Source organism: Antedon mediterranea, chromosome 4 (assembly GCF_964355755.1).
Source record: "Antedon mediterranea chromosome 4, ecAntMedi1.1, whole genome shotgun sequence".
NCBI classification, from domain to species: Eukaryota; Metazoa; Echinodermata; class Crinoidea; order Comatulida; family Antedonidae; genus Antedon; species Antedon mediterranea.
Genome location: NC_092673.1, coordinates 21,601,250 through 21,619,788, shown reverse-complemented (window position 1 = coordinate 21,619,788; position 18,539 = coordinate 21,601,250). Strand labels below are relative to the sequence as shown.

Below are 18,539 nucleotides of genomic sequence, written 5' to 3'. Positions count from 1 at the left end.
TTGTTTCTTAATTGTATGCATATTGCCCTACTGTGATATTCAAATTACAGTTGATGCTGATTCTTATATTATAAGAAATCAGCAATTATATTTTCATTGTGCCCATGTGCCTCAGGTGATTCTTCGACACCTTTGCCGGATTCTATAGGTCCAGACTGACAACCAATGTCATAGGTCATCGCAAATCAAAAGCTTCTGATTGATAACTTTATGATCACATAAGTTTAATTATTATAACTGGTTATTAAAACGGAAATTAAATTTTGTAAAAACTTGATGAACAAATAATATGTGCATTATGAATCAAACAACAAGTCAATGACAATATGTGCTTTTAATCAAACAATGTGCGATATATTGAAAGTCTTACTGCAAAAGAAAGTCTTAAAACTTCTCTTGAACGCTGATTCCAGTTTAAATACAACCCCTTCTCCTACTCTGCTTTCTCATCTGGAATGGCAATGATAAGGGTCTTATGGCACCTCATCTTCAAAAGTCCTCAAAGAGACTATCCAGTTGTAGGTCAAATGTAGGAGACTTGAAACCAAAAGAAAACAATGCATTTTGAGTGTTTTGTTTTGTTGTAAGATCCTGTTGATAATTGTGCAAGCAGGAAAAATGAAAACAATGCATTACGATATTATCTGGACTTGCAAAAACAATCATGCAAGGCACTGTACCAGGTGGGAGGAAAAGAGGAAGACTTAAGAAACACTGGAAAGACAACAAGAAGGGACCAAACTGACTCACAATACTAGACACTGAGGATGGCGGACAGGGCCACATGGAGGAGATTTGTTAAATCATCTACGGTGCTCTAACACCCCACAAACGGCTAGGGGAAAAGTAAAAGGAAAAATGAAGTTTATCTTAACTTAATTAACAAATATAATTCATTTAGAAGGCAAGATCACTTGTAAAAACTTTTTTCTCATTCTCATAAATTTTCTCTTCTTATCGTTTTAAATTAATTAATCAATTTTCAGTATATCACAGTTTAGAATTTGTTCTATGGCTATAGTGTTTATTATATTTTTCTTCCTTAACTTGTATGAAACTTTACTTCATGATTTTTTTGTGATATTTTATATATATATATATTTGTTTTTTCCAAAGGGTCTTACGTCTTCTCTGTAAGATCCCTGCAATATGTATAAAACAATGTAAATATATATTGCTGAATAAATGTAAATGAATTGTTAATATGATAAAGTGAAGAGCTACCTGCATTTTATTTTTCACCTTCATATTTTGACGAAGCTTTTTCAGATTTGGTTTAGGTGGGTCAACAGATGGTGCTGCAACTTTCGTAGGGGGCGCCCACTTGAAGCAAGACTGCTTGGGAGCGCTTCTGTTATTTCCAGATTTTCCCTGAAAAAAATAATTTAATAAGACAAATATGATGCAGATGCACTGGGAATTGTTTAAGTGCACACAAAACCATATATGTACATCGGACCTACAGTTAAGTCCTTATCCAAAAACCAGAACTATACATCGGACCTCCAGTTATAAGTCCTTATCCAAAAACCAGAACTATACATTGGACCTCCAGTTAAGTCCTTATCCAAAAACCAGAACTATACATCGGACCTCCAATTATAAGTCCTTATCCAAAAACCAGAACAATACATCGGACCTCCAGTTAAGTCCTTATCCAAAAACCAGAACTATACATCGGACCTCCAATTATAAGTCCTTATCCAAAAACCAGAACAATACATCGGACCTCCAGTTAAGTCCTTATCCAAAAACCAGAACTATACATCGGACCTCCAGTTAAGTCCTTATCCAAAAACCAGAACTATACATCGGACCTCCAGTTAAGTCCTTATCCAAAAACCAGAACTATACTGCCATCAACCTGTGCTGATAATGGTGGATAATTTGCCACTCAACTCAGACTTATATAATGATAAAAATATCACACAACATCAAATACCGAAGGTTGACCTCTCGTCTGTTGACCTGTGAGAGTATTTGTCTGCTGCCTAGTTGTTCTGTTTTGTAATTGTTTTTGCCAGAGATTTCTCTGTAACTGATCTAATTCAAGTTGTAAGGCTGCACACACACTTTCTAGATTATCATCCTGGCATGTCTCAAGTTCATTTTGTAATCTAGATTTCAAGTAGATATAGAAATATATGTAAATTTAAATGCATTTTCACAGTAACACAAAAGCCAAGTGGATAGAACCCTTCCAACAACTTTCATCTCCCTTTAAGGGTCCCTTCGTGCTGAGCTGCGATCAAACAATGCCCATTTTTATCAAGCCAGATGTCTAGATCCAAGAAGAATTGTTCTCTACCACCAGAACTATGGTCGTGGAGAGTCTTCAACCTCTTGTGATTGTATGGCTATCATTTGTGACACCCTGTCTTAACCATGTCCTAAATGATGAAATAAGTGTTGAGTTTAATTTGATGTCCTACTTAAAAAAAACCTTTCTGGCCGGCTGTTCACGCCCTCATGCCCTACCCTGGAACCCACCAGGAAATAATGTTTACATACAGTATTATCATATGTGTATATGTAAGTATTCAACAAATATACCTTTTAAACTCTGAGCATGTGTGAGATTTGCTTGCCAACTCTTTTTTCTCTTTCTCCAACTTCTTTATTTTTTCCTCCTCTTTTTGCACCTCTTCATCCAAATCTAAAAATACCATTTTAAAGCACATTATCATTTGAAATTTGTTATTGAAATACATTTTAGGTAAATGATGATGATGATTAACAGTTTTAACTTTTAAAAATTCAATCAAAAATATTACTGATTAAGTATTAAGTATCTGTTACCTTAAATTTATTTCATTTTTTATATATACTGTATATTTGTAGATAGATATTGTTGTGCGTGTGTACAAATGTAAATTACTTTGTTAGTTGTCTTTTAATTATTTTTATTATATTGTTAACGTTTCTCTAATGAACCAATTTGGAGATCAATGCACTGAAAGTTTCATTCAGTATAAAGACAGAATAAATAAAATAAACTAATTAAGTTATGGCTTACCTTTCCATTTCATTTCTAACTCATTTATTTCCTTAATCATTGATTCTTTTTCATCAGTTAGTTTATTCAACGTTTTTGTATGTTCTCTGTACTCACTCATTTCTAGTTTGAACAATGTTAAAATGTAATGGTACTGATTGTGTTGGTGTTCTCAACTAATCATGGCCATAATGTTAAAACCAGGGGCGGATCCAGTGCAAAAGATAGGCCATCAAATTAAGGTCATCCGTTCATTTCACCATTGTTAGGCCCTGGCCCTCCACCCCAAATTAAAAAATTCTGGATCCGCCACTGAAAACAATTAAATTTCTCCTTGTCCGTTCCTCATGAAAGTATAACCTAAAGTTAGGGTAATGGTAAGAAGGGTTAGGATACAGGGCCGTAACACCAGTATGGTTGGTAAGGAACCTGAGGCACAGAGACCAAGGCCTTTGACAACCATGTGGCTCGTGGCTACAGCACTGGATTGGTTTCCCAAAGGAGGTTGTTCTACAGTATAACTCTATCATCAGGAGTATAACGTTCACTATAATATATAACAACTCTACCTACACACCTTTATTCAACAGACTTTCTTGTTCCTTTAGCCCGTCTACTTCTACCTGAGCTTGTCCTTGGCGTTCCATAACCCCATTCCCTTGCATGTCATATTCTTTGCTGAATTTTTCCAATTCCTCATGAAAAATCTTTTTTTCATACTCCTGTTGTTCTCTAACAATGGACTGATTTAAAGATGGAAAATGTTATTAATTATTTATTTCACTTTTTTTTTAAATTAATTTTTTTTTCATGTAAATAATTTGTTTTTGTTGATCCAATTTTTGGTCAAAGTGAATAACTAATATGGGACATTAAAATGGCATATTCGACAACAAAATTGTAAAAAAAATATTTGATAAAATAAATTCATTGAACCTACTAAATCTTTTAGTCTTTCTTTGTTGATCACTTGAAGTTCACAGAGTTGTTCTTTTAACACATTCTCTCTAATTGTATACAACTTTAAATTTAACTCTTCTTCAGATAACTTTTTGGTCTAATAAATACAAACAAGAGAATTTTATTTTTATAATTTAGTTGAGAATGAAAAGTAGACTGAACCTTGTCATACCTCTTTTAGTTTTACTCAGGTCAAGCATAAAGTTTTCTATTTTTTATGATCAATTCTAAATAATAAAAAAAATGTTATAAACCTTAATAAGTTGTTGACCTTGCAAGGATAATTTTTGTTCTTGAACTTTTCCTAGTTTTCCTCTTGTATTTCCAATTTCATTCTTAACTGCATGATAAATTGATAAAGTATGACATATTATTAACAATCATCTAAATTCTGGGCTAGTACTACTACTAGTAAGTAGGCCAGTAGTAGACATAGTCGCGTCCGATCCAGTATTCTGCTGTGTGATACTGATGATATAACATATGCAGCTGTGTACTTTATGGATATAAATAAGCCTACTACTACACTAGTTAGTAAGTAAGTACTACTACTATCTACTGTGAGTGTGAGCTAGCTAGGGCTCAAAGCCAGACAGGAGGAGGAGGAGGAGGAGGAGGAGGAGAGAGGGAGCAACAAGTTACAAGGCATTATTCTCAATAATTAATAGCCTAGGCCTAGGACTAGAGATAGGCCTACGTAGGCCTACTAGTAGGCCCTACTGTAGTTACTTAGGCCTAGCTACTACAGTAGGCATAGTAGGCCTAGGGGCCTAGTGTATGCCTAAACTAAATAAATATTAAAAATAAATAGTTTTTTATGCTGATATCAATTACCCTTACTTTCATTTAAAACATGTTTTCGTTCTTCTGCCTTCTGTTCAGACTCGAGAATCTGAACAAATAACTCACTGAGACTCATCGTAATACAGTAATTGCCAAAAGTTATTGCTAGGCTCTGTTTCGACCTCTAGGCCTAGGTGGTTTGTGCGTCACTCTGTGCCTGTGTGCAGCATATGGCCGGCCGTGGCGTGTGTGGGACGACGGTTGATGATGCAGCGCGCACACACGTGGGGAATTAAAAGTGGGAGGAGAAAGGGAAACTTTTGACCAATCAACGACAGCAAATTTAATACATATGAATCTCTTGAGCAACGAAATAGCTAAATTTCCCCAACACACTTCACTGGGACATGGATACCACTGATTTCGCATCGTGATATTCTACAAAACACTTGATTTTCATGTTCCCACCTAAATATCTCGGCTATTATAAATCGGATTTTTTTGGATAGTAGCTCAAAATAAACTGTAGACAATACTGAACATTATGATATATGTTTGAAATTGTAAAGTTACAAAAAGTATGTGTCATTTTACGTTTTAAAACTCACCATCCATTGCCCGCTGACAGTGTGAGGTCAATTTTTTACCTATTTTCTAAAGCACCACAGTGTTTTATTTGCAATTTAAGATCACTTGTAGGCCATCAATCATTTTGGATAGTTTCTTAAAAGAAAGCTGAATATTCATAGATTCCTTACATACTTTTCTTATGAGCATTGGCTTAAAATAGACTGTGTCAAAATAGCAAAATCTATTTTGAAAAAATCTAAAAAATGCTCAAAAAGGCGGCAAAATTCAAATAGGGTTTGCCTGTGTTATGAAGTCTTCACTTGACAGACCGTTGGATTGTAGCTAAGTTTGAGGTTAATTTTTTCATTATATAATTGTAAGTAGCATTTTAATTTTTATATCATTCTAATGTTTGATATATAAGGAACAATTGTTAGGTGTTATTTAGTTCTATATGTCGTGTTTTATATTCACAATTGCCAAATTAAGACACCTATGTTTTAATGATAGCGAGCTGGGATCTACCATTTTCATTCGGGTAATGGTTATGTTTATCTTTCTGTGACTTGGTTTGTTTAATGAATAGATGGTAATTATTACAAAGTCTGGAAATGTTCATACTATACTAGTTTATGTCATTTTAATTTCTTTGGTTAAAAAATATAATCAATCATTGTGGAAATTAGTTGTATTCATAATGGTTGACCCCCTATTATAATGGACGATGACAAGACTTGGGTTGCATGAACTTGGTATGAACTTATAAGTAGATAAACAGCTCAATAGGTACATATTAAAAATCACTGTTTGGTTGCAAAATTTGCACCAAGAGATTCATATGCAAAAGTTGATTGGATTGATTTTATTCTATCTTCTACTAACGCTTCAAACTCAATTGTTATAGTCCTTGAATTGTGTACTGCACTATAATAGGGGCATTACGTCTATTGATTATATTAATCACAGACCTTTATTTGAGATGCTCCTCGATCTTGTTTACTGCGGCCTATAGCATCTTAGATAATCAATGGTTCTACTGTAGTTTTACGGAATCCATTATCTGTTTTGGCATAGGAGATCAGATATAGGCCTAGTGAATATCTCTATGGTTTTGGTGATACTGTAATTGAGTTCAACACATTTCTTCAACTTCATTAAAATACGTTCTTACATCAAAGAAAACAATCTACATGCTGTCAATCAAGAAACTATATAATTTGGAAAGATGAGATGATGAAAGATTTACATAACCATCAATTAAAACATGTGGTAAAGGGGGTAAAATGGTATAAACTGTAACAGTAAGATTTACGATTTGTGTTATTCATAATTCGCTATAAATATGCAAAAAAAATAAATGCATTTTCTGCTGCAGCACATTCATTTACGCATGCGCTCTTTTGAAAACATACTGTCGTAGAAATATCACTACATCACGGTACTGTGGTGGATCATCCTACTGGAAATGATTGCAATGGAAACGCATATCATCGGGATCGGTCGGCGTTGTCGTTTTGCAAAACGAAATTCGGTGTGATTGCGCGAACACATGTCTTTTGTTCGGTCAGTTTTAATATTAATTTTTTATCAAAATATTAAATAAAAGCAATGTCAAAACGACATCGTTTAGATATTGGAGATTCCGCATCCTCAAAAAAGCATTCGAGTGATGATCGGTAAGTCAAAAGAAATAGTTAGAGCTTTCTATCAAGTGCTTTTCTAGGCTGGCTAGCTAGCATGTCCTACACCACGGTCCACTTCCAGCCAGACCCTACTCTACTGGGCTTGCTAGCCAAGTGCAGTGCAGGCATCATGATCCTAACATAGCTAGGCCTAGGCTTAATCGGTGAAAATGGATGGATTAGATATGGACAAAATATATATATTCTTATGATAGGCTAAATTTAAAGTATTTTATTCATATTTTAAATGTTGGGATTGGGTTATTTATTTCACCACTTAAATTTAATTTTTACTAGGCGGCCTAGAGGCCTACGTACAGTACGGTACAGTACTACTACTAAGTTACTACTAGGCCTACGTACGTACAGTACTACTAGGCCTACATACAGTACTACTAGGCCTAGTACTACAACTATATTACTAGCTATCTAGCTAAAGTACTACCTAGCCTAGGTACTACTAGGCCTAGACCTATTACTAGAAATATCTAAATTACTATTTATTGTTAAACTCTTTCTAGGCCCACCCTATGCCAGGCAGTCTAATCCCACTAATTTGTTTAATGATCGGATTGCATGTGCATGCACATATGCGGATAATTTCATTTCTCTCTTGCTGTTAATTTAGTACTAACATTTATATTTAAATAATAAATGTTGACATCAATGATGACAAAAATTTACTTTATTTTATTTGTTTTTTTACAGGAAAGACAGAAGAGATGGTGATCGGAACAGTTCTCGCAGTTCTTCATTTACCTCCGCTGTTGCCAAGATTCCAGCTATCAAGCAGATGGCTATTAACCCATTCACTGGCCTACCATTTACACCAAGATACCACACAATTCTAGCCAAAAGAGTATTATTACCAGTTTTTGAATACAAAGACAAGTTTATGGAAATGTTAGATAAATACCAAGTTACCGTGTTGGTTGGTGAAACAGGGTCTGGAAAAACAACACAGGTAATGATTTGGGAAGTTTATGTAAAAACGGAACACGATAAATAACAAAAAGATTCTCTATCATAGTACAAGATTAAAGAAACAGAAAAGATGGTGTATTAATTAATTAATTAAAATTATTATATTCTATGATTACTCAATGTATCATTGACATTTCCTTTTTTAGATTCCTCAATGGTGTTTAGAATATGTACGTGTGAAGTATGCACTAGCGAACAAAAAAGGAGTTGCATGTACGCAGCCCCGTCGAGTTGCAGCTATGAGTGTTGCGCAACGTGTTGCTGATGAGATGGACATTATGATTGGTAACGAAGTTGGCTACAGTATTCGTTTTGAAGACTGTACAAGCAACAAGACAATCCTTAAGTAAGTATTGTGAGACGAGTACAGTATTAAGCCTTGTCAAACTTTATGTAAAAAAAATGTGATGTGCCCATTATTATATGGACATGATGATGTCATATCACTACCATATTTGGGCACATCACACTATTTTTGTCAAACTAGTTTGATAGTGTAGGATCTGACAAATTTCTAGCATGAGTGAGTGGTCGAGTGGTTAATACAGTGGAACCCAATCCATAGCCATATGGCAAGGGTTTGAGGCTCATTTGCTCCATGGTTCTGGTGGTACTTCTCGGATAAGGACTATAAACCGTATGTCAAGTGTACACATAATTTTCACAGTGACACCCCCTCCCAAACCCTTCCTCGCTCGGTGCTACGCATCTCGTTTGACACTTTCGTGGCCACCCCCCCTCGTCAGATCCTAGATCCGCCACTGTTTCATGTGCGTTTTAAAGAACTTAGTACATCTTTTGAGACGAGTAGGGTCTTACCCCGGTGTACTAGCTCACAAGTCAACGAATGGACAGAGGAAATGGCGCTGTGGTTGGCAGCACCAACATGACATGACCCTTAGGGGAGAATATACTTGAAAATAACATCCACAGCGCATTGAGACGACATTTTTTGTAATCATTTTGCCGTTTGGTATGTAGATACATGACAGATGGTATGTTGCTACGCGAGGCAATGACTGACCCATTGTTAGAACGATACGGTGTCATCCTATTGGATGAGGCTCATGAACGTACATTAGCTACAGATATACTCATGGGATTACTAAAGGAGGTTGAGAAACAACGTCCAGATCTTAAGATTGTTGTCATGAGTGCTACACTTGATGCTGGCAAATTTCAGGTAAAAGTTGTGCACATCATATATCTAATTAAAATAATATGTAAAAGGAAACCTACTAATAAAAACCCACCAAATGAAAATGAAGTTTTTCATTGTGACACATACTAAACATAATTTTATTTAAAACTAATTTTCTTTTTGGTGAATTGTAGAGATACTTTTCATATGCCCCTCTAATGACTGTGCCTCGAGTTGTACACATCCCACATTATTATGTAAATGAATACCTACTAATGAAAACCCATTAAATGAAAATGAAGTTCTATTCTCTTTGGTTGTGTTGAATAATTGTTTTTCATTTTGACACACTAAACATAAATACATCAATTTTATTTAAAACAAATTTTCTTTTTGGTGAATTGTAGAGTTACTTTTCAAATGCCCCGCTAATGACTGTTCCTGGTCGTACACATCCGGTAGAAATCTTCTACACGCCCACACCAGAGAGGGATTATTTGGAAGCTGCTGTGCGTACTGTTGTCCAGATTCATGTATGTGAAGAGATAGAGGGCGATATTCTTTTATTTTTGACTGGTCAAGAGGTAATGTCTTAATAAATATGTATTGATTATTGCTAGTAAAGCATTAATGATTGAATAAATCATTTTAAAAATGTTATATAATCTTGTAAAAACCTTTAAGATATATTTTCCTAAAAACAAGCATTTTTTTTGGAATATCATATATGCCATTTTAATATCATATGCCATATTAATATAGTTATTCACTTTGACCAAAGACTGGATCAGAACAAAATTATTTTCCTGAAAAAAATGTAATTTAAATCCAAAATTACTTACAATTGTATGTCAGACAATGATTTTTGGTTAAAATTCAACGTTTCTTTTGTCTTTTATATTGTGAAATATTTTTTTTTTAAGAAGTGAATAACTTTATGAATCTGCAAAATGACCTATTTAAAGCCTGATTTTTTAATCTTCATTTTTCATGTTTTTGGTGGACAATACATCTTTAAAAGTTAAGTTTATATTTTGTAGGAAATTGAAGAATGTTGTAAACGGCTTAAGCGCGAGGTTGATAATCTAGGACCGGAGGCAGGAGAGTTAAAATCAATTCCGCTGTATTCAACACTGCCCCCTCAGCAGCAACAGAGAATCTTTGAATCAGCTCCGCCAAAGAAGTCGAATGGAGCCATTGGTAGGAAGGTTGTGGTGTCCACCAATATTGCAGAAACATCACTCACAATTGATGGTGTAGTGTTTGTCATTGATCCTGGTTTTGCTAAGCAAAAGGTAAATGTCTGTTTTACTCACAAGCGACTATATAATAAACCAAAAAGTCAACCCTTGCGTATCATAACTCAAAAAGTCACCCTACACCTATATAGCAAGATTGGTTTTACCTCAACATTAATAATTTTATCCTTTAGGTGTACAATCCACGTATTCGTGTTGAGTCTCTTCTCGTCTCGCCAATAAGCAAAGCAAGTGCTCAGCAGAGAGCAGGTCGTGCGGGTCGTACGCGACCTGGAAAGTGTTTCCGACTTTACACAGAAAAGGCATACGATAGCGAAATGCAAAGTAACACATACCCTGAGATTTTAAGGTCTAATTTGGGAACGGTAGTACTTCAGTTGAAGAAGCTTGGTATTGATGATCTTGTACATTTTGATTTCATGGATCCACCAGGTAATATACTGTAATACTGTAGTACTATACTGTATTACTGCAGTACTATACTGTAATACTGCAGTACTATACTGTAATACTGCAGTACTATATTGTAATACTGCAGTACTATACTGTAATACTGCAGTACTATACTGTAATACTGCAGTACTATACTGTAATACTGCAGTACTATACTGTAATACTGCAGTACTATATTGTAATACTGCAGTACTATATTGTACAGTAATAATTCAGTGCTATACTGTAAGACTGCAGTACTATACTGTAATACTGCAGTACTATACTGTAATACTGCAGTACTATACTGTAATACTGCAGTACCATATGCTAGCATAGATTTTAACTCGCCATTACATTTGTACCTTTGAGTTGTGGGCTAATAAAGTTTGTGGGTGCTAATCTTGTTTATGTCGCACATAATTAATTAAATAAGCTACATAGTTGAAAGACCTTTCAGTTTCATTGTATTTTATCTTGTATTAAAATCAGTGTAAATTATTTAACAATCAACTTTCTTTATAATGTTTTGATTAGCCCCAGAAACATTGATGAGAGCTCTTGAACTGTTAAACTACCTGAGTGCATTAGATGACAATGGTGACTTGACCGAGCTAGGTTCTATGATGGCCGAGTTCCCACTGGACCCTCAACTGGCCAAAATGGTGATTGCTAGTGCACAATACAACTGCTCTAATGAGATTTTATCAGTAACTGCCATGTTATCAGGTAATAATATGAATATATTAAATGGTACCTAGGAAATGTTTAACAACATATTCCTTTGGCTTACCTAGATGATTTATAAATAGAGATAAGTGACCTGAAATACTGTAATATGAATTACTTTGTTGCACTCCTAATAACATTTAATTTGAATAAAAATGGTAATTGTGATATTATAGGTACAGTATCATAGAATAAGCTAGATATATTTTCATTGATACTTTCAATATGTTAATTTTTAACACTTAAAAACACTCATTTTGTTAGCTAAATATTTAATAAATTGATATAAATATGATTTAGTTGGAGCATTGTAGAGACCCTCCCAATAGTTAGAAATGTTTAAATGTTGCCAGTGAATTAACATTTGGCGGGACGGTCTGTCGTGGCCCCAAAACCGACACTATCTAGTTCCACAGTGTTTTGTACGACCAAACGAGGCAAAGAAAGCTGCGGATGATGCGAAGATGAGGTTTGCGCACATCGATGGGGATCACCTGACGCTACTCAATGTCTATCATGCATTTAAACAGAGTAAGTATCAATACGCTTCATTGTTGTTAGACATAGCACGTTCTACTATTGTGTGCCATTTATTCCTGTTGTGTTCGGAGTGTGTTGCAAGTGAGCCAGTCTAATTTAGTGATGTTTTCAAGTCATCCCAAATCATTTTTTGTCTATATTTTCTTCAGTTTTCCAACAGGTCTTTGTACTTGTTGTCTTCATCTAGTATGTTTACTGTTGACATAAATTGTTACATATTAGATTGAATACTATGTAGGTTCTCTCTGTATTCAATGTGCATACTTGTTTCATTATTCATGTGTACTTGGATATTATGTAGCTTCTCTCTGCATTAAACCTAATAATGTGCATACAACCAGTGGCGTAACGCACAGGGCAAATGCCCCTGGTTTAGCACTCCTAAGGGGCCCTCCAACGCTGGGTAGTTGCATTGGGGTGCTCATGCTCTGTGGCCCCTGAGTTTAGCCAGTGAGCATTCATAGCAATTATGCCACTGCATACATTTCTTTCATTTGTTCATATGCACTTATAGACTGTTACACACCATCCTCAATTTCTGATGAAAACAATGAAACTGAATAAAAAATAAATGGCAAAACATATGAATTTCTTATATTTAAAACAAGGTAATGAAGATCCTCAGTGGTGTTACGATAACTTCATCCAATATCGTTCAATGAAATCATCGGACAATGTACGGCAACAACTTGCCCGAATCATGGATCGGTTCGCCCTCAAACGAACCAGCACAGACTTCAATAGCAAAGATTATTATATGAATATTAGAAAGGCTCTAGTGTCTGGATTCTTTATGCAGGTTTGAATTTATTTTTACTTTAAATTGAATGAAGAGGTGCCAAGCAAGAGCATTACGGTCATCTACACATGCAATTAGACATTCTGTATTGTATTCTAAATTTTAGTCTAGAGTACATGGAAATTGGTGTGATGTTGCCAAAGCACTCATAAGAGCTGTGAAATTGTATAAGCTTGCCCTTTTAAAAAATGAGAAACTTAAATGTTAATTTCAGGTCGCGCATCTTGAGAGAACTGGACATTACTTAACGGTCAAGGATAACCAAGTTGTTCAGCTTCATCCGTCAACATGTCTTGACCATAAACCAGAATGGGTATTGTACAATGAGTTTGTGCTGACCACTAAAAATTATATCAGGACAGTAACAGACATAAAAGCTGACTGGTAAGTTGTTCTATATTTTGCACCAACTTTAATTTGATGCTTGTTAACCTCTGCTCAATTCAGGACAATGATCTGCATGCTGGGAAATGATCTCCTACTTTACTCTTCAAATAGTGTATTAAGTTCTGTCATGGACATGTGCAATGTATGTACATAGCACCAATGGCTATTTGTCCCATTTGAAGGATGAGCAAATGAGATCTTGGCCAAAGATAAAATCACAGAAATTTCTCGAACCCATGCCCCCACAAGCTAGTCGGGTATCTCTTACTATTACACCATATTTTGTAGATGCAATATGACTGATAAAAGTTATTTATAAACTCTCTAAAAAATCTTAAAACAAGTAAGTTTAATTTGTCCATATTAACTAATGAATTATTTTTATAGGCTAATTCGTAATGCTCCACAATACTACAACATGGATAACTTTCCACAGTGCGAGGCAAAACGTGTACTGGAGAGGCTAATAGCCAAATTACAAGCCAGAGAATATACAAGTTCAACACAAGCTTAACAAAATCTTCTTTAAGGAAAGGGAACAATAATGAAAATAATGCAAGGCTGATTTGTAATAGCTAATTTACCGCATCCAAATACTGGATATTATCTATATGTTAATTTGTTGTTATTTATACACCTTTAAACTGGATATACAACAAGCTTCTTGTTTTTATGAGAGTTCTTAAAATTCTATATCATCACAAGTGTATATAGGCGTTAACACTCATAGTAGGCAAAGTGTTTTTTAAGTGGCTAGTGTTGTCAAATATGCATACTGTGTAAATGTAATTTACACCGATGTTGAAGGTTTGACGTTTTACAAGTATAGTTTAATGTGATCGGTGTTATATTTGTTTATCCATTTTGCACGCAGAAAATACATGCCACTGAAATGCAGACTGAGCACTTTGTTAACCAAGCTTAAATACTAGGATGTTAAATACTGTTTTATAAAATGTAGTAGGATCATAGTCCATAAATAAGACCTTTATGAAAGATGAGTATACAGTGTACACTGAATCAACAATAAGTTTTATTGCTTAAAATAGGCTACACAAAATAATAAATGTCGTATTATTTCTAAATAAAACATAGTGACCAATAAAAACCATTGTCTGTACATAAAAAAAGTTAGACACGCAATTTATTATGGATGTTTTATTATTGACAATAGAGAGGTTTCACAATCTTACGAATACGATAACGAAAACGGCTACGTCACGCACACGTATTCGTTTTCGTAAGCCATAAAAAAATCTGTTTCGCATGGCAACGAAATATTGAGGCGCGTCCAAAATATGACTGCGGTAAATTTGAGCGAAGCGCAGGTACTTGGTGCTTGGCAGCTGCCTAGGCCTAGCGTAACATCAAAGCGAGTGAGGACTTTAAAAACTGCTATTTATCAAAATTGACTTGCCATTTTAGTAAATTACTTTCAATAAATCTATAATTATATTATAATCATGAATCATTCCTGATTCAAATGCAAAATGTGCAAAATAGGTCAAAAACTATACTCGTTTTGTAGTTACGAATATGACTGGTGATATTCGTCAACACGAATACGCTTTACGAATATGAAATGGGGATCAGCTCAAAAGTTTCACAAATGTATGACGTTATCGTATTCGTAAGGTTGCGAAACCTCCCTATTGTTTATGTAGTTTTCTTATAATGCTAAGGTCTTTTCCATCTTTGCTATGATGGGTTTAATTGCTGTTGTTGGTATTAACATGACTGTTCTGTAGACATTCAGTTCAGTATCGTCTCCCGACCACTTTCCACCAACAGCTAGGTTACCTTCTTCTGAAACAGGAAAACTGAACGACAACATCGATTCCTATGAGTATAATAAAAAATATTGTATAACAATAAATGAGTTGAATGGAACGTTAATCAATATTTAGCTGTTGATATGCCTCATTTAATGTGTACGTGTCTAGAGTAGCCTACACTTTAAAAGTTTGGTGAACTTATTTTTCACTTCAGTTTGTTTTACTTTCCAAGAAATGTTTTGTGAGATTATTATTCAGACCTCCCAAGTTTCTAGAATTTCCCTAGAGTCTCCCAAGATTTCTGGTTAAACTCTCACACTCCTAAAAAGACTAATTTTATTTTCAAGTTCAAATGGCGTACCAAATATCCAGTTAATTTAATTTCAACAACTTATCAAAAGTATTTTACCACCAAGGTCAAGTCTACTAATTCTATGAACTGCAAAAAATAAATATCCCACAAACACTACAGGTGTTAAACTTTAATTATATTGTGGTTTTGCATACAGGTACAAATACAGTTTAAAACCAACTGTAGTTCAAAATCTTAACAATAATAATAGTTAATTCTTGTATGAGCACGCTCTCAATGCGCTGCACATTACCACCCCGGCCATTTTTTTGGATCAAACACGCATGGAAACATACTCCCATAATAATGCAGTTAATAATCAGTGCAAAGTTGCGTCTTGGTTTAAACGGTACACCTGAGTGGAGAGAGGCAAATGTAAGTAAAATGTCTTTCCTAAGGATACAATTAATGCAGCGAGAGTTGGATTCGCACCACGATCTCTAATCCCGCGTCTAACAAACTGCACCACATGCCCTCACAAAGCTCTTAAAGTTACTTTGATTGGGATTGTTATAGGGATGGATGATTTCCGGGAACAAAGGATACAAATGGGTTTTTGAGGGAGTAGTAAGGCATACATTTCTACCTCGTGAAAGTACTCGTCTTCTGCATTTGCAAACAATGCAATTTCATCTTTGGACTCCTTCCCTTGTTTGCTGGTTTTTGAAGATGCAGAGCTTTCTGGACTTTTAAATGTTTTACTGATCATTAAGTAATAATCAAAGTTAAACTTTGGACTCTTCTGACTTGCTAACCCCAAATCTTTCCTTTAAAAAAAGTTTTATATTATATAAATGTTGTTTTGTTATTAATGATATCTATATATAATTTTAAGAAAATTGTACATTTTTCTTTCGAATATCCGAAAGAACGTAGAATTAAAACAATGTGATGAAACATACTGTAAACTTTTATGAAGCGGTAATGCTAACTGTGGTGGAATGTTGATAAAGCGTTCTGTTATTAGAAATCCAACCGAGTGTTTACCGCCCTCTAGAACCGAATTTAGTTGGTCATTATCTGATTGTGTACCACACTTTTTACATTTATCGAAGATCCAGTTTTTTAATTGATTTGTGCTTGGCGATTCCTAGAAAATACAAATAAAATGAAAAATATATACAATGACACTTTTCCAGCTTTTTAATTAATTTATGCAATGAAATATATATATAATGTTTATTTTGGACCAAAAATATCAAAATGTTATTGTAAATATTCTCACCTTTTTGGTAATATTGATTACTGATATGAATCCAAAAATATCGTCTTCGCTTTCATCATCATCTTGGTCGCTATCCTCTGCTAACTGATCAGCGCTTTGCTATAAATGAATAGTAATAGTGTACCCTTTGAACAGCGTATCATGGTAGTTATCAATCATACAGAGATTTGATATCCAGTTACAAATACAACACTTTATTGGGTTGTTTTAACATAATAATCTAAAACATGAGTCTCTCCATCCTCAACCCACGAGATCTCTCCCTAAAGCCCTCTATATTAGTAATTTTTTAAACATTAAATTTATACTAAATGCGTAAAATTGTTAAGAAATCAATAAAAAGAAATCTTCACCTTTACAACACTTCCAACATGATCTTGTGACAGGATAGTCTTTGTTAAGTCACCTAAGTCTATGTGAGCTTTTCCAAATAACTAGTGCAAGATATAAGTAAGTAACTGTTGCGAATAACAAAATATATATTCATACAAAATTATTGAAAGTGAAGGAGGAGGAGGGAGAAGAAGAAGGAGGAGGGAGAAGAAGAAGGAGGAGGGAGAAGAAGGAGGAGGGAGAAGAAGAGTATAACATCCTTTTTTGCCTCTTTTGTAACTTTTACAGCACTGTACTGTTTAGGCAGTGGTTAACTAACTATGGTTAAGTGAGTGGCCAAGCGGACAGTGGGACCGTAATTACATAGCCATAACATCAGCAAGGGTTCGAGGCTCAGTCGCTTCATGGTTCTGGTGGTAGAACAAGTCTTCTCGGTCTCGGATAAGGATTAAGGACTATAAACCATAGGTTCAGTGTACATCTAGCTCGTGTGCACTTCCACTGATCATAACTGGGCCCTCTGGGAGACCAGTCTTTGACTGAAGAGGTCAGTATAAATAAATAATAATTTTAAAAAAAAGGTGTTATGTTTTGTATTTTTTGTCTTATACTTGCTTGGTAATGGATCAGTTAATCCTTTCTTTCTGTGAAAATACTATATACATTTGGGGTAATAATAAATAAACGAACTAACTGGTCTGCGATATGATGATTTGAAAAGGGAAAATGCAAACCTGTTGTAAAAGTCGAGTAATGCCATCAGCATCCCCTGGTTGTGGCGGTAAGGCTTCAAATTCTATCTGGACTTCCTTAAAAAAGATTAATTCAAATTTATGTATCATTATTAAAATTATTTCATTTGGCTATCTGTGCAATTACTAACTAGCCTAGGTCCTATTTATACAGAAGTAGGCTTATGGTCAGCATGTATGATAAAATTTGCATGTAATTGACAGTGCACCTACCCTTTGTGTAGGCTAATAAATAGAAAACATAAATTCATGACATTTTTATTAATATTATTATTAGACAAAACAAATGTTTTAATTTTATTGACATTTAACCGATCCTATTTTATTTTCGATTATCATCAATACTTTTATGGTCATTGCAATTTTTAGCCTGTTTAGATTATTATAAATTTGATTAATTTTAATATTAAAATAATACGAAACGACCTAGCCTATTGCCGGGTAGGCCTACCAAGCAGAGCAAGAAGCAGCCAGGCGGAGCCAGGGCGTTCTTGCACTCATCGACGTCATCCATATGCTAGCTACCTCGTGGTTGTTGGCCTAGCAATAGTAGGGATGATATTTAATGTTACCTCATTAATTTCAACATCAGAATCAGATTCTTCATCATCGATATTTTCTATTTCATCTTCCGAACTGTCTTCTTCTGGCTTATCAGCCTCTTCTACTTTATTTTCATTCACACGCCGTTTTTTACCGTAAGACGACATGTTTGTTTTGTTTTTAATTTGTAAACACGTGTGGCGGCGGTATTTTCTGAAATGAGATTGATAAATATAAATATTTTTAATATGAACCGTTTATTAAGTTTTTATTGTTAAATGTTACAAAAAAGGGATAT

General features: G+C 34.7%; 3 protein-coding genes across 6 annotated transcripts; 1 reads left to right on the top strand and 2 right to left on the bottom strand.

The window, feature by feature from the left end:
- Positions 1 to 66: 66 nt before the first annotated feature.
- On the bottom strand, positions 67 to 4,951 carry LOC140046899 (uncharacterized). Of its 4 annotated transcripts, none has more exons than XM_072091642.1 (9): positions 4,790 to 4,951; positions 4,210 to 4,295; positions 3,936 to 4,052; positions 3,573 to 3,738; positions 3,017 to 3,118; positions 2,554 to 2,656; positions 1,943 to 2,117; positions 1,225 to 1,371; positions 67 to 835 (listed from the first exon to the last, which is right to left on the bottom strand). In XM_072091642.1, exons 1-9 carry the CDS (start codon positions 4,872 to 4,874, stop codon positions 818 to 820), a joined length of 999 nt encoding a protein of 332 aa, XP_071947743.1. In that variant the 5' UTR covers positions 4,875 to 4,951; the 3' UTR covers positions 67 to 817. The 4 variants fall into 4 exon arrangements, with proteins under 4 accessions (XP_071947743.1, XP_071947740.1, XP_071947742.1 ...); XM_072091639.1 differs by having other exon boundaries at positions 67 to 591; XM_072091641.1 differs by having other exon boundaries at positions 67 to 537.
- A 1,893-nt stretch (positions 4,952 to 6,844) lies between these two features.
- LOC140046894 (putative pre-mRNA-splicing factor ATP-dependent RNA helicase PRP1) lies at positions 6,845 to 14,400 on the top strand. The gene is made up of 12 exons (XM_072091635.1): positions 6,845 to 6,984; positions 7,699 to 7,954; positions 8,121 to 8,320; positions 8,956 to 9,157; positions 9,523 to 9,699; positions 10,156 to 10,410; positions 10,548 to 10,806; positions 11,344 to 11,535; positions 11,944 to 12,066; positions 12,684 to 12,874; positions 13,089 to 13,258; positions 13,649 to 14,400. Exons 1-12 carry the CDS (start codon positions 6,917 to 6,919, stop codon positions 13,773 to 13,775), a joined length of 2,220 nt encoding a protein of 739 aa, XP_071947736.1. The 5' UTR covers positions 6,845 to 6,916; the 3' UTR covers positions 13,776 to 14,400.
- Positions 14,401 to 14,499: 99 nt separating this feature from the next.
- On the bottom strand, positions 14,500 to 18,414 carry LOC140046895 (BRCA2 and CDKN1A-interacting protein-like). Its single transcript, XM_072091636.1, has 7 exons — positions 18,271 to 18,414; positions 17,681 to 17,755; positions 16,967 to 17,047; positions 16,614 to 16,712; positions 16,291 to 16,478; positions 15,975 to 16,155; positions 14,500 to 15,101 (listed from the first exon to the last, which is right to left on the bottom strand). Exons 1-7 carry the CDS (start codon positions 18,406 to 18,408, stop codon positions 14,931 to 14,933), a joined length of 933 nt encoding a protein of 310 aa, XP_071947737.1. The 5' UTR covers positions 18,409 to 18,414; the 3' UTR covers positions 14,500 to 14,930.
- Positions 18,415 to 18,539: the final 125 nt, after the last annotated feature.

Coding starts and splice junctions, on each gene's coding strand:
- LOC140046899 (XM_072091639.1), bottom strand. CDS start 4,874: ATGAGTCTCAGTGAGTTATTTGTTCAGATTCTCGAGTCTGAACAGAAG. Junction 3,739..3,935: donor AAGAAAGACTAAAAGATTTA/GTAGGTTCAATG, acceptor TCTTTAAATCAG/TCCATTGTTAGAGAACAACA. Junction 2,118..2,553: donor ACATGCTCAGAGTTTAAAAG/GTATATTTGTTG, acceptor CTTGAAATCTAG/ATTACAAAATGAACTTGAGA.
- LOC140046894 (XM_072091635.1), top strand. CDS start 6,917: ATGTCAAAACGACATCGTTTAGATATTGGAGATTCCGCATCCTCAAAA. Junction 6,985..7,698: donor AAGCATTCGAGTGATGATCG/GTAAGTCAAAAG, acceptor GTTTTTTTACAG/GAAAGACAGAAGAGATGGTG. Junction 10,807..11,343: donor TGATTTCATGGATCCACCAG/GTAATATACTGT, acceptor TGTTTTGATTAG/CCCCAGAAACATTGATGAGA.
- LOC140046895 (XM_072091636.1), bottom strand. CDS start 18,408: ATGTCGTCTTACGGTAAAAAACGGCGTGTGAATGAAAATAAAGTAGAA. Junction 17,048..17,680: donor TTACTCGACTTTTACAACAG/GTTTGCATTTTC, acceptor ATCTTGCACTAG/TTATTTGGAAAAGCTCACAT. Junction 16,479..16,613: donor TAATCAATATTACCAAAAAG/GTGAGAATATTT, acceptor TGTATTTTCTAG/GAATCGCCAAGCACAAATCA.